Source organism: Vipera berus (genome assembly GCF_964194415.1).
Source record: "Vipera berus genome assembly, chromosome: 3".
Lineage (NCBI taxonomy): Eukaryota > Metazoa > Chordata > Lepidosauria > Squamata > Viperidae > Vipera > Vipera berus.
The window spans coordinates 113,445,310-113,461,565 of record NC_138204.1 but is presented as its reverse complement, the minus strand read 5'-3'; the positions used below and the strand labels follow the sequence as shown (position 1 = coordinate 113,461,565).

Here is a 16,256-nt window from a genome sequence, read left to right as displayed (position 1 = left end):
AGAAGGGAAAAATGGTAAACATAGTTTCAGGAACTGCCGCTACATGTTTATAGATCAATTAAATACTATTTTTTTCTAATCTGCAGGACTAGCATAGAAATGGTTACAGATGCAGTCCATTAAGATCTGAAAATATGTTCTGCAGTACACAGCAAATAATTTAAGTCAGAATACCTGAAAGTCATATACAATCTTTCATCATCCTTTCCCAGCCTGACGCCTATCAGATGATATAGTAGGTACACACAGATGTCATCCCCCACAAGCATGATTTGGGCATAACCAAGTACTTCTGTGGAAAATACATACAATGTAAAAGTAGTCTTCTATTAGTTTGCCTAATTCTAATTCTCTTAGTAAAACTAGCAAATATTGTTTGAGAGGGAAAATAACTTTTTTCAAATACTTAAGACATGAGAAAAGCATCCCCACTGTCAAACTTGCTGCAACATAATTCCAGACCCATTTATATAATATGAATACAAATCCCAATGGATGTTATAAAATAGACTATAATCGAGATTTAAATAAGCCACTTTCTTATTACAAAGCTGGGATGTAATCAGTGTAAAACTCTTGTTATTTCGTACATGGGATTAGATCAAGGGAGTGAAAGACGAGGATATGTCATGAAAAATATCTGTGTTGGATGTGAGAAAAACAGGTAGTCTAGACGTCCAGTCGTTTGAGGAGGAATGTTCCATGATGTGAACTACAGAAGAATTGAATTACATTGTAGTGGAAATCCAACCATATGGAAGGCGACTGAGATGTGACAGGTCTCCAGGATAATACATATAAGACCTATGAATAAGAGTGCCAGCATTCAAGAAGAAAAAAAAACAAAATCCTGAGATTTATATAGAAAAAAAATGGAAGGAACAGCAAGAAAAAAAAGAAACAAGGTTCAGAATCCAATCTGGGTCTATCACCAGGATCAGAGGTTTAGTCTTCTGAGCTTTCAGACTTGTGCTGGAGCTCATCCTCGGGGAACTTCTCTCTCACCAGAATGTGTCGCCGCTTAGAGATAAGAAACATTATTTTGAAGTAAACAATATTAGGAAAGGGATGAATCATACAAATATAACATTTTGTGTTGAAAAGGAGATGAAGAGAATAGGGGAAAAATATCAGGCAGATGACTACATCAATTAAAAATCACAAAACAGAAAAGAGTTATATTATGCCTGCAGATGTCTATTATCCTTTCCTATCCTATCCTGTCCTATCCTATCCTATCCTATCCTATCCTATCCTAACCACAGCAAATTACTATGCAGAATAGAAGGAGGATATTGGGAGGCACGATAAACCACTTTATTCAGAAGCTAACAAGCATTCTACCTGATAGACGAGTCATCCTGGTAGAAAAGTAGCATTGTTCCAAATCTTCAAAATGAGCTGTAAGTCTTTTCCTCCTTGAAGCTAAGGTACTATTATACCATGGCTGTTTCTTAGTCTGAATGAAGGAAAAGTAAAAACTATGTTCATAAATCAAACTCACTCCAACTATTTTGGATTAGAATACACTCTTCATTTTACAAATTGCACTTCACACAGATATTCATTTCATTTTTTAAAAGTTATGTAATGTACAGGTGAAGGGAGAAGTTCAACAGATTTACACTTACGTATCTGATTTAAGTTTCACAAAAGAATAATAAAATCAAATGTCACAGTATTAAAAAAAGAACCCTTTCTTAAGTTATTCTCACACCAATATTGTTTTGACCCTATAAACTAAAAAAAAAAAGGCTGACCCTAGATCTTCTGGAAGGTTAAGAAAAAGGCAAGATTATGAAAACAAACATTAGCATCACCAATGTATCTTGTTCCAAAGATTTACAATCTGCTGTCAAGAAAAATACTCCCATTTAACTCAGTATATAAAATATAAAATGGGTGGCCAAATACGATAATTAAAACCAAGAGGGTTCTCCATTCAACTGGACCTCGGAAAAAGGCCAATCTTAACATTTCTAAAGGCAAGGGAAGTTGAATATATTGTGGGGAGAATATTCCAAAGAACTGGAGCAACCACCAAGAAGGCATGCATTCAGACATGTTTATCTTTAAAAGAGAGCTCCTACTCCAACTGTGTGGGGCAGGCAGATGCTTTTGAGAGATGGCAATCGCACAGGTCACCCAATTCTATGCCACTGTTAAGCTTTAAAGAAAGTAACTGGGTCCTTTAATCACGCCCAGGAGTCTACTGGGAGTTAATGCACAGCTCTGCAGAGTTGTAGTGCCACACGGGCATAACAAATAGCAAATATTCTGAACATCCCAGATTCAAAAAGGTATCTGCAACATTTGTCAGCATATCTGGGTATATGAAGATTACTCTCATACCTGGGAACTGCCACTAAATCCAGGTTGGCTATATTCTGTAGAATCAATAATGCTACTGTAAAAATAAAAAACAGAATATGCATGAACAATAGTTAATAACAATAAAAAAATTCTGAGTTTTAATTTATCTAATAGTACGACTAAGAAAAGGAGTTTTATTGGAAGTTCTTAAGAGGAAAATTTCCTAGTCTTTTTGGAGATGAGATTGGAATAGGTAGTCCTCAACTTACAACAATAATTGAGCCCAAAATTTCTGTTGCTAAGCAAGGCAGTTGTTAAGTGAGTTTTGTCCTATTTTATGATGTTTTTGCCACAGTTGTCAAGAAAATCACTGCAGTTGTAGACATTATCATGTAAACCGTTAAGTGAATCTGGGTTCCCCCACTGACTTTGCTCATCAGAAACCAGCTGAGGTGGTTACAAATGCTGATCACCTGAACCCGCGACAATACAATTGTCGTAAATACATGATAGTTGTCAAGTATGTATATTTTGATCAGGTGATCATGGGGATGCTGCAAGGATCATAGGTGTGAAAACCGGTCATAAGTCACTTTTTCTGGTGCTGTTGTAACTTCAAACAGTAACTAAATGAATGTTTGTAAACCAAGGACTACCTATACCTGTACAGCAATTCTATACTGAGGTACTAGAATAGATAATCAAGTTGCTATTAAATATTATTGTGAGCAATACAGCCACCTGTAATTTTGTAGAGGCAGAATTTGGCTACTGAAATGAATGGAGTCTTCTCGCTAGTGGAGGCTCCATTCACCTTACTCTCTGGTATGCACTCTCAATCCATTTGCAAATACTAGCTGATAATTCATAATACTATCATTTTCTCAGTGTAGGTAAAAATAATTGTGTGTGTGTGTGTGTGTGTGTGTGTGTGTGTGTGTATAATAACATTAAAAACAATACTCCAACAAAGGTAGGCTTGAGAAATGGCTGACACAGTATTATTACAAAGCCCTACTTTATTAGTTGTCCATTCATAGCAATAATTAAGTTTTCTTGATCATGTTGTATACTACTAATTAAAACTAATCAATTTGTTGCTGCAGAGGTGGACATATCTTCCACTCATTATTTTTTTATTTTCTACTTTATTTTTACACTCCTAGAGTCTCTAGAGAAATCAAGATGTTTCTAGAAGTTGATGCTTTGTTTTATCACGAACAAAATTCCTTTTCTGTTGTTTAAAATTTGGGGAAAAAATGGAATAATAGAATAGGGAGAAAATTTGTTTCCTAAAAACTATTTTAAAAAATCTGCTCTGTACTGATCCAATTTGCCTTCTTCTAGTCCCCCTGTGCTATTAGCCCCTGAATATTTATTTATCCAAATATTTGGCATTTTTATTTATTACTGTCTTAAAACAACAAGCTGTATTTCATGACTATTAAAACAACATGATCTTCATATTAATGTCCCAGAGACTATACTCCCTTATTTAGGTCTTTTCTCTTTAACAGGAATACATAATGTATTTTATTCTTCTTAAAGTTACCAATCTACAAATAGAACTCCACAGTGCTACAGATTTAGAGACAGAAAGATGCTTCAGAGTGCTCATGTAGCATTTTTCTGCAATTTCTTAAAGCAAATATTCCCCACCCCCACCCCCACCCCCAGGACTATTGGAGCTGTAGACATTTTTTTAACCACACCCGCTAGGCTAATTTATAAGGATACCTTTTAACAGAGGTGATCTCTTATTTGTGAAGAAAACATATTAAGGAGGACATTAAAGCACACACTCAAGCAAAAACTCCTGCTTTCTAGCTTTTGCATACAGAATAGCCTATGGTGAAACATTCCAGACTTTACTGATTTACAACATCCAGAGTGTTGTAGATTTATCCCTTTGTATTATGTAATTTCTATCAATGTTTGCATCTATACAAACTATTCTTTAAGACAGGTTAATAAGGAGTACAACAAAGATGGAAAGGGAGAAAAAGTTATAAAGTGGTTTTCACTATATTTTTTTATGGATTCTGTACAAACTTCAAAAATGGCTTAAAAGATTACTTCAGATTTGGACTGAGTACTAGCACACCACGTTTCACCATTAAAGCAGACAATTTGTCAGGTATCCTCAGAAATCATTAAAAGAACATATAAAGCAAGAGGATCTTTTTTTCAGGTTTACATGCCTGCTTTAATAAAAAGCAGAGAGATGCAGGCATTCTTTTTAAAAATCATCTGAAAAACATTTGCACATCTAATTTAACTTGTATTTGGTTACCTATGTGAAGGAGATGGAGCTTCAAACTGGGGCACAGTGCTGTCTTCACTGACTGGTGAATACAAGCCACTCATTTCCTGGAATACAGAGCCACACCATAAGTAAACAATATGATATTTATACCCTTCCATTAATTTTAATTTTTTTATCAAAGTATTTGTTATGACTTGCCATCAAATCATTTTTACCCCTAGTAACTACACATAGTATTATGTATTGCCCTGTTCACCGCCCTGAGCCCTTCGGGAGAAGGGCGGTATACAAATGAAATTAATAATAATAATAATAATAATAATAATAATAATAATAATAATAATAATAATAATAATAATAATAATAATAATAATAATAATAATAGATTTTCCTCATGATATACTGGTCTTTCAAGTCTTCTAATAGCACACCACTCACCACTATAATTGAATCCCTCCACCGTGCTATTCTTTTTCTTTCCACCCTTCCCATCATTAAAGCTTTTTCCAGAGGTCTTTGCATAATATCTCTAAAATCAAAGCATTCCGTTCATTGTTATTGTAGTTATTTTCTCCTTTCATATTTAACAGAGCTTCCTTCAGGATTTACTGAAAAGGAGGCCAGAATTAAAAGTTCCCACCTGAGCCGTTTAAAACCAGTAAAATAATCCATGTCAGTTATTACTATTTCAAATGCAGAAATGTTAATCCATGAATATGTTTATAATTAACGTTAATGCAAAAATTCTATTTAAATGTTATCAGAAAATAAACAGATTTGTTTTGTTTGCTGAAATTTATAGGGTGGACTAACAGAATGAGCATTTAGCATTCTTACATTGGAAGAGACAGAAACTGAATTCACACCAATGACACTATTTCCTCTTCTTTCTCAGTATACCTTTCAAATAAATCTAAAAATATCCGATACACAAGTCCAGATTTTGGCCCAAAGGAAGAGTAGAGATGGAAGAGAAAAGCTCATTTGGCTACTGAACCACACTGTAGTCATCAAACAAGAATTTCCAAATAAAATCTGAATTAGAACTATTGCTCTTATTTTTATTGCTTTTTCCACAGAAGGTAAAATACTTCACAAACTTTAGAAAACATAATTAGATATGTTACATCTCTGTCACTGGAAAAAATGTTCCTTAATTTATATGCCTCTTTAGCGTGTGCCTATAATTGTAACTTTTCTGTGATGTAATCTTATATGGCTGTGTTTTGTATGGAGGTATCTTGTATGCAAGACTGATCACAAAGGTCTTTCCAACTAAGATCCTATGACTTTTTGATGTTTCAATCATATGGGATCATGTAATGTTGATGGAGTAATCACACCATTGCAGATGCATAGAAAAGACTGAGGTTGCATAAAGGTACTCCTTGACTTAAAACTATAATGGAGCCTGCCCATCCCAGTCCCAAATTGTGACAGTTGTAAAACTGGTTAGTCACGTGACCAACCCAAACTTACAAACCTTTTTGTGGTGATTGTTAAATGAACCAATGGTTTGCTATGTTTTGCCAAAACCTGAAAATTTCAATCTTGGACAAAAACATTGCAAAACACGATCACACAACTGTGATACCCTGCTGTAAATACAGGCACTCTGCTGAGCACATGAAGTTTGGTTGTGAGGATGCAGGGGTGTGGAAAACCACTAGAACTCTGCATCTGGATTGCAAAGGATCCAAAGGTGGGTCTGTCATAACTTCAACCAGTCATATATCAATGACTACCTGTGCAAAAGGTATTTATGCTATCATTTTTAAAGCTTTCAAATAATCTACTGGGACTACAGGTAGTCCTCAGCTAATGATTATTTAATGCATTCATTTTACAGCCATTGCAGCGTCCCCACGGTCATATAATTAAAATCTAGGTGCATGGCAAACTGGCATATATTCACAACTGAAGTGTCTCAGGGTCACATGGTTGCTATTTGCAACCTTCCCGGGGGCCTTCAGACAAGCAAAGCCAGTGGGGGAGTCAGATTTGTTTAATGACATTTCACTTAATGACCACAATTCACTTAACGAGGATAACAATAATGGTAATCCAAAAGGACATGACTTATTTAGCCACTGTATCACTTAAACTACAGAAGTTCAAGTCCCAATTGTGGTCATAAGTTTAGAACTAGTCCTTGACACATGACCAGTTGGGACCGGAATTTCAGTTGCTAAACAACGCAGGTTTAAGTGAGTCATCACATCACTTGATTTTACAACCATTTTTACTGCAGTAGTTAAGTGAATCACATGTTTGCTAAGCGAATTATATGATTGTTAAACTTCTCCAATTGACCAGCTGGAAACATTGCAAATTATAATCATGGACCGCAAGATGCTGCAACTGTCATAAATACGAGCTGGTTACCAAGCACTCAAATTCCAATCACTTTACTGCGGAGGTAAAGCTTTATAATTGGCAGCATTATTTGTGGTTTTATGGTAAACTCATAAAAGGTTAATCCCCCACCTTTACACTTGCCATCAAACATGATGCATTCAAAACAGTTTAATATACATTAAAACAAAAACCTGCTTGTTGCAATGAGTGTGAAGAGCCTCACCTCTACTCGTTTAATATCTTCTTCCAAAACACTCAACTCCTTCTGGATTTGCTCCAACTGCTATAGATTTAAAAAAAATGATTTTAAAAGTATTAGTTATACTGGCAGGATTATCATAAATTACTTGTGACCGAAAAAGAGGTCATTGGCACAATAAGTGGTAAAAAAAACAAAATGCAGTCATGTATTTTTAGATATGCATTCTACCAGTAAATTAATGTATCAAAATGATGAAATACTACCAAAATTATGTTCCTCACCATCAGTATACAAGCATGCTCAGTGTTAATAAATAGAATTTGCTTTTCTTAACAGCCAGTTAAAAAAAAAGTAATATGGAAGTCCTTCGGATCTGAAGAAATCATATTGTTGTGTAGTTCATGTCAGGACATGGTTCTGCAGATCACTCTAGAAGCACAGAGCAGTGGAATTCCACTGTTGCAATATCTGTGGAGGTCACTTTGTGACACAGCTCATGGTTTTCTATCACGCTTCGTAGCATAGGGCTTTCCAGCAGGTTGTCAGCAGCTGCAGTTTCTAGCTACTTTGGCTGGATATCAGAATTGCTTTGGGTTTCTTTCAGAGTCTTTATAGCGCTTGTTGGTCGACCTCAAGGTCTCTTTCCAGACTCCAATGCACTGTAGAGCAACTGATGAGGTACATCTGTTCTGATTATCTGTCCCACCCATCTCATCTGAGATCTGATAATCAGGGATTCAATGCTGGTGGACTCTGCACAATCCAAGACCCTCCAAATTGGAGACATGATTTTGCAAGTGAATGCCAAGGAGTGGAGAGCATGCATCTAAAATTTCTCTTGTTGTTTAATGTGCCTTCAGTACAGAGTCCAGGACGTACATCCATATAGAAGGGAAGGGATAACCACAGATCTGTAGAATTTGTTGACTGAGCACTCTAGTACGCAACCACCTCAGTGCCTTTGTCCAAAGATCCATCACTCAAGATGATGCTTCCCAAGTATTTGGCTGGATATTTGGCTGTTTACATTTGTCAACTGGGTGTTGTCAACAGTGATTTTGGGTTCCATGGGCTTGGTATTTGGCACGGGTTAGTGAAGTACTTCAGTCTTGTTCAGGCTGACAATTAGGTCAAGAAGCCTAGCACCTTTTAAGAATCTGTTCAGTGTCAACTCTAGATCGCTGTCTTTGTGTACCAGGAGCACAGAGTCATCAGCAAAGAGGGTTTCTTGAATGATTGTGTAGAGGCACTTCGTATTATCATCTTTTATTGCTTTATTGTATATATAAAAATATTTCCTCTTCAGCAGTACAAGTATGGTCAATGTTAATAAACAGATTTTGCCTTTCTTAAAAGTAATTTTTAAAAAACCAACTATACTTCAAGTAATAGGAAGTCACTGATTCTAGCAACAACTGGTATTGAGACACTTCAATGCTCATTTATTTTAGGACATTTAGTAAGATAACTGAACTCAACTGAAATTGTGTTTGTCTAGCAATACACAGTATGCTGATACTTTACAATTAGCAAAGATGATAGTGTTAACGTGCCCCAAAACCTTTGAAAAAATATGCTGAGTCAGAACTCTGTAATATCATAATTTCAATTATTCACAATTAGCATATTGCCTAGTAAACAAGAAAAAACAGCTAGCTGCTGATCAGCTGAATTATCTCCTCAGTGTGATTCTCCACATCTTTAAACTGCTTCTCAAGAATTTAGATTTCTCATTCTCTATTTTTAAAGTAGTATCGAATATTTATTGCTATGCTTGGAAGAATGTAATAACAGCTGCTGAAAACTCAGAGGCAGAAAAATATATGACTATTTATTTAAATATCAGACAAACTTATATTTTAAGCATCACAAATCCAAAAAAAGAAATGCACACTATTTATCTGCTTGGATTTAAATATATATGGATGTTCAAATCTACATTGAATTCTTCATTGCTTTTATCATCTCTCTGTGGTGTCCTATAATTCTTTCAGCAAAGCGATAAAATTTAGCTAAAATACTACATTGAGTGATATATATGTGTGTGGCAGGGGGTGTTATCTAGCCAAATTCATTAACATAAGCTAAAATTAAAGAATGGCTTGGTAAAGGGAGGAATAGATTAAAGCATTTTGCTGTAATGCAAAAATTACTCCCAGTTATATCAGGTTAAAGTGATGATAAAATAAATTATTTCTAATATGCAACCACAATAGATTAGTTTATGGTTTAATTAGTTTTCTTAAAAGCAATCTACATCTCTAATAACTTGCATTACAGAGTTCAAAGTCAGAGCCTAATAGTCGGATTTTGAAATATAAACAATAAGAGATAGACTGAATTGGCAAGCCAGAAGAATTGAAAATTATTGCTTAATACAAAGTATAATGCACGAGGCAACTACTTCTAATCCAGGATTAACTTCTCTGTACTTTAGAATATACAACTGTAAATTTAAAACATCTAGCATTATGAAGAGTTTGCTACTCCACATGTAATACTGTATAAAATATATTTGTAATTAGTATAATTGTTCTTCCTTAGAACAGACCTAGTGGCAGTATAGTCATGCCTAATTATGCCTAGAAAAAGGTGGAATGGACAACATCACCACCAGATGGATTTGTAGGTAACAAATTACACTCAATGAGTAGTCCTAATGGTATTACATCTACATGGAGGGAAATAAGCAGTGAGGTACCACAAGGTTCCATCTTAGGCCCAGTACAATATCTTCAGAAATGACTTAGATGAGGGAATAGAAAGAGAAGTCATCAAATTTGCAGATGACACTAAGCTGGCAGGTATAGCCAACACCCCAGAAGACAAGCTCAGGATCCAAAAAGATCTTAATAGACTTGAACAATGGGTCCTATCCAACAACATGAATTTTAATGTAGAGAAAAGCAAAGTTTTACATTTAGGCAGGAAAAACCAAAGGTATAAGTATAGATTATGCAAGATCTGGCTCAAAAACAGTAACTGTAAGAGGGACTTTACAGTCCCTAGTGGATGATCACTAGGAGTGTGCGGTAGCAGCCAAAAAAGCTAATACAATCCCAGGTTGTATAAACAGAGGCATAGAATCAAAATCACATGAAATATTAGTACCACTTTATAAAACCTTAGTAAGACCATATCTGGAATACTGCAACCAATTTTGCTCACCACACTAAAAAAAAAGATGATGAGACTTTGGAAAAAGTTCAGAGAAGAGCAACTAAGATGATCAAAGGCCTGAAGACAAAACATATGAAGAATGGTTGCAGAATTTGGGTTGGTTAGTCTAGAGAAAAGGTGGTGAAGTGAAGAAAGCTAAGGCTCAAAATGAACTAAGGTTTGTGACAAAAGTAAAAAAACAACAACAAAAGCTTCTTTCAACATGTAAAAAACAAGAAAAAAGTTAAGGAAATGATTGGTCCATTAATGGGAGAAAGTGGCAAGAAGGTGACAAGCAACAGAGAGAAAGCAGAACTATTTAACTCGTTTTTTGCATCTGTCTTTACACAAAGGGAAAAAAAACAGCCCGACCTACCAAAACCAGTGCCATAAAAAACAGAATAGAAACACAACTTAAGATAGGCAAGAAAATGGTAAGTGAGCACCTGTCCAGCCTAGACAAGTTCAAATCACCAGGACCAGATGGATTACACTGCAAAGTTCTCAAGGAACTGGCAGACGTGATCTCAGAACCACTGAACTATATCTTTCAAAGATCCTGGAGCACTGGGGAACTATCAGAGGACTGGAAAAGAGCTGATGTAGTTCCCATCTTCAAAAAAGGGAAAAAAATAGATCCAGGAAACTACAGACCTATCAGCCTGAACTCAATACCTGGGAAGATTCTGGAAAAGATAAACAACGAATCAGCGAGCACCAAGTCATTACCAAAAGCCAACATGGGCTTTTCAAAAACAGATCATGCCAGACAAATCTTATTGTATTCGTTGACAAAGTGACAAAATTAGTGGACCACAGGAATGCTGTGGTTATACTTTACTTGGACTTCAATAAGGCATTTAATAAAGTAGATCACAACGTACTACTTGATAAGATAGAAAATTGTGGGTTAGACAGCATTACCACCAGATGGATTCGTAGCTGGCTGACCGGCCATAGTCAGCATGTGGTCCTCAATGGAACTGAATCTATATGGAGGGAAGTGTGTAGTGGAGTGCTCCAGGGCTCTGTTCTAGGCCCAGTGCTCTTCAACATCTTCATCAATGATTTGGATGAAGGGATAGATGGGGAACTCAACTAATTTGCAGATGACACCAAGCTGGCAAGAATAGCCAACACTCCAGAAGACAGGCTTGAATATTGGGTGCTATCTAACAAAATGAAATTCAATGGTGAAAAAAGTAAGGTTCTACATTTAGGCAAGAAAAACCAAATGCACAGGTATAGTATAGGTGGTACCTTGCTCAATAGTAGTAACTGTAAGAGGGATCTTGGAGACCTAGTGGACAATCACTTAAATATGAGCCAGTAGTGAGCTGCAGCTGCCAAAAAAGCCAACACAGGGCTAGGCTGCATTAACAGAGGGATAGAATCAAGATCACATGAAGTATTAATACCACATTAAAATGCCTTGGTAAGGCCACACCTGGAATACTGCATCCAGTTTTGGTCACCACGTTGTAAAAAAGATGTTGAGGCTCTAGAAAGAGTACAGAGAACAGCAACAGAGATGATTAGGGGACTGGAAAATAAAACATATAAGGAATGGATGCTGGATTGGATATGTCTACTTTAATGAAGAGAAGGACTAGGGGTGACATGATAGCAGTGTTCCAATATCTCAGGGGCTACCACAAAGAAGAGGGGGTCAAGCTATTCTCCAAAGCACCTGAAGGCAGGACAAGAAGCAATGGATGGAAACTAATCAAGGAGAGAAACAACCTAGAACTAAGGAGAAACTTCCTGACAGTTAGAACAATTAATCAGTGGAACAACCTGCCTCCAGAAGCTGAGAATGCTCCAACACTGGAGGTTTTTAAGAAGAGACTGGACAGCCATTTGTCTGAAATGGTATAGGGTTTCCTGCCTGAGCAGGGGTTGGACTAGATGACCTCCAATAACTATTATTATTATTATTATTATTATTATTATTATTATTATTATTATTATTATTATTATTATTATTATTATTATTATTATTATTATTATTTGACATGATAGCAGTATTCCAATATCTGAGGGGCTGCCACAAAAATGGGGCCTACTTATCCTCCAAAGCACCAGAGGGCAAGACGAGAAACAATGAATGGAAACTAACCAAGGAGCGAACCAACCTGGAATTAAGGAGAAACTTCCTAACACTGAGAGCAATTAACCAGTGAAACAGCTTGCCTTCAGTGATTGTGGGCGCTTTATCGCTGGACGTTTTTAAGAAGAGGCTGGACAGCCACTTGTCTGAGATGGTATAGAGCAGGGGTAGGCAACCTTGGCTCTTTTATAACTTGTGGACTTCAACTCCCAGAATTCCTGAGCCAGCATGGCTGGCTCAGGAATTCTGGGAGTTGAAGTCCACGAGTCATGAAGAACCAAGGTTGCCTACCCCTGGTATAGTTTCCTGCTCTATTCTGTTCTGTTCTCTTCTGTTCTGTTCTGTTCTGTTCTGTTCTGTTCTGTTCTGTTCTATTCTATTCTATTCTATTCTATTCTATTCTATTCTATTCTTTAAAGTCCATTTATTTCAGTGAGATTTTTCTTCAGTATAGTCACATGTGGATACAAGTGTAATCATTCTTCTTTTGTCTTAGCTACTCCTATTTTCCAAAGAAGCCAATAAGATTTCTTTAACATTATGTCTGAACCTGAATTCCAGAACAGTAAACTAAAATACTGCACATGGCCCAGATTTGTGGTTTGCAAGGAAAATAATCAACCAGGGATCCTATACTGAACATAATTTCAAACAAAAGCATACATACTGGTTTATTCAACAAAAGCAGTCCAGCAAGATTCATCAGACAACATGCATTAGCATACTTGCTTATGTTTAAATTGAGCCACTGATTAACCATTTGTAAAAAAAAACCAGTAAGATCATATATAAGGTACATAAGAATATAATTCTAGACATGTATAGTGCATTATATAGTAAGATGACGTTATGCAGCAAGCATAAAAGGTATTTGCAGAAATGTTGGTAAGGAAATGTAAGCTATACCTAATTTATATTTGTTTCAGAATCACCAATATAAATGCTTGAGAAGATTTACATAATTATAGAAGCACAATTTGCTTGCCTCTTGTTTGAAATATACCGAATATCAACTCCCTTTTCATTTATTCTTTTAAAAATTCGAAGCAGCCCATCATGGCAATTATTCTGAGCTCAAATTATAGTACTAAAATATAAATATAAAAATATCAAGGTGAACACTATGTTTAACCCCCATTTTATATTAGAACCACAAGAGTTTATTCTATTCTAAATCTTCAAATCTAAGTTTGATGGAACAATGTTGGAAAGGTATCTCATGAGATTACACGTAATTTTTCCAAGCAGCAAAGTTTTAGGGACATTTTAAAAATAACTTCAAAACTTTCAATGCTCTGTATGCATTTAAGAATAAAATTGATTTTGTTTAAATATAAGGCTATGATACTCACATGTAATTCCAATATAGAAAACATAAGGAAGGAATCTGTAACTGTATGTGTTATAAATCCATGTACAGCTATTTCCTTAAGTCATGTTCAATTGTTAAGTTTGAAAAAGGTCAAATATTCATACTGGTCTTTCCAGATTGGTTCTCTTTTGGCATTTATACAAATAGATAAAATTTGCAATTTGTAAGATATATCCCTTCTCCCATATTAAATCAATTATGGGAAAATTCTTCATGCTCTGCAATTAATGAATTATTTCATTTTGTAAGGAGGAGTTTGAAATGAGCACTAATTCAAAATGAAGTACTAAAAAAATCACCAAAAGCTACAGAAACATATTTACTTGCAATGTAATAGGCCTTTGAAATTAAAATAAAAAAAGCCTTTATCAGAGACACAAAGCTACATAAAGTTCATGCCAGGTACAATTTATTTCAAGAATTTGTTACAACTGCCAACAAATAACTTTCCTTAATAAACCACTCTTCTCAAAGTTATGAAAAGTAAAGCAAAACAATCCACTACCCACACTTTTTAAAAAGTAATGAGCCAACCTGTATTATTTAAGAGAGTAATGGAAAGATGTTTTAAATAGTAGTAAATCAAAGAAGGTCATGTTACCTCTCTCTTATTTCTCCTGGCAACCTTCAGGAATTCCATCAAAATCTGTAGCTGGGCAGCATGGGACTCCTGTAACAAAAAGTTGTATTAAACAGGAAGAGGTGGAAAAAGGTAATTGGTAAGCAAAGAGGCATTTAAGACACTGGCACTCTCTCTCTCTCTCTCTCTCTCTCTCTCTCTCTCTCTCTCTCTCTCTCTCTCTCTCTCTCTCTCTCTCTCTCTCTGTGTGTGTATCACAAACTGCTAACTGTAGTGACATTGAGAAAACAAATGATTTATCCACAATTTAAAATCCACTTTAAATCATAGTTTCAGATCTTGTATTATGAAATAATCACGTTTGTGGAGAATCTGCTCTAAGGAATTCAAAACACTAGTGATGAAGCTCACATTCCCCTAACTCAGGGGTGTCAAACTGCCGGCTCACAGGCAGGATGCGTCATGCCGAAACCACGCCCACCCCATAGCCAAGGCAAAGTTGCGATACGTTGCAACACGTCACGTGACCTTCAGTTTGATACCCCTGCACTAACTTGAGGCAATAAGGAAAAACACCAAACGAAACAGAAAATAATATACTGTAACGAGGCAAAAACTGCAAATATATTTTGAGAGAATACCATTCCCTCAAAATGTTGCAAGGAAACTTATGGCATATTTTTCTCACACCATTTTTTTTCATCTCTAGAACAAGGGAAACAGAAGCTGTATACAGACAAATAAAAATCCATTCGGATTTTGTGAAGGAATCTATTCCAGGAGCTGCTAAAGTACAAACACACTACAATGCAGACAGCATGGGAAAGCTGGGGCTGCCCTCAGCAATTTATGGAGAGCTCTAGATAATGGAGCCCTTCTGCTCAGGATGTTGATAATACTATATACGCATGAAATTATTCGTTCAAATGTTTTTATCTTCATCTGAAACCTAGTGAAATAATGCATTTTCTACATGTCTAAAATAACTTATGAACCCCAACAGATTATGCCTTCATTTAAAACTGAATTATGAAGGGAATGTTAACTTCTCAGCCATGTCACAATCTTGTATTATGTTGGACAAGAGAAAACAATGCTACTTTAAAAGATCTCACATAAAGCCATCAAAACCCCATCATGCATTTTTTTTAAAAAAGTAAAACATTTTATTCTGATGCTGGTAGGAACATCCACTGGGTATTCAACCATACTCTAGAAAAAGGGGAATCAGTTTCGTTAAATGAAATATATTATTTCATAATCTATATCTACTAAGACAGAGGTCTCCAACCTTTCCGGGCTCACAGACTAGAGGGAAGGAGAGCAGCTTCAAAATTGGTGTGTGCGCGCAGGGCCATGCACACTGGCATGGCACTAGTGGCCCTGTTCATGCATGCAGTATGTGCATGCACTGTGCGGATGTGCGAACAGCTGCGCAACCCAGCTGGGCTAGCGACCCCATTCACGCATGGTTCAAATGAGCTGCGGAGACCCGCCCCGCGCTAGCATCCCCATTCACACCCATGAGCAAATGGGGTCGTGGCCACTAGCACAAGTGGGAGGGACGTGCACGCCCGCGCGTGCGCACACCCACCAGCCATTTCTATGGCTCACTGGCCAAGAGTCTGCGGCCTTGTCCCAGGCCATGGCCCATAGATTGGAGACCCCCTGTACTAAGAGACTAGAAAAAATCTTACTGCCTCCAGTTGTTTTTTCTTCTGCACAAGAAGTTCCAACATTAAGTTAACATTCGCCAGATCAAGGTTATCTTGTTCTGTTCCCAACAAACCTTGAAGTATTTGCCACCTGTGTCCATTCTAAAGAGAAAAAAGCAAAGAAATGATCAAGACATGTTTCAGAGACTTAAGTCAATATAGCTTAGAGCAGTGGTGACGA

The 16,256-nt window shown here is 36.4% G+C and overlaps 1 protein-coding gene across 5 annotated transcripts in view; it reads right to left on the bottom strand.

The window, feature by feature from the left end:
- Window positions 1-16,256, bottom strand: part of COP1 (COP1 E3 ubiquitin ligase) — a 191,482-nt gene that overhangs the window by 87,462 nt on the left and 87,764 nt on the right. For all 5 annotated transcript variants that reach the window (XM_081325241.1, XM_081325240.1, XM_081325239.1 and 2 more), the window contains 6 exons: window positions 16,058-16,177; window positions 14,382-14,450; window positions 7,161-7,220; window positions 4,607-4,683; window positions 2,353-2,407; window positions 1,345-1,459 (listed from right to left, as the gene is read on the bottom strand). In XM_081325241.1, coding sequence (XP_081181367.1) covers window positions 1,345-1,459; window positions 2,353-2,407; window positions 4,607-4,683; window positions 7,161-7,220; window positions 14,382-14,450; window positions 16,058-16,177 — 496 coding nt within the window. The remainder of the gene's footprint in view (window positions 1-1,344; window positions 1,460-2,352; window positions 2,408-4,606; window positions 4,684-7,160; window positions 7,221-14,381; window positions 14,451-16,057; window positions 16,178-16,256) is intronic.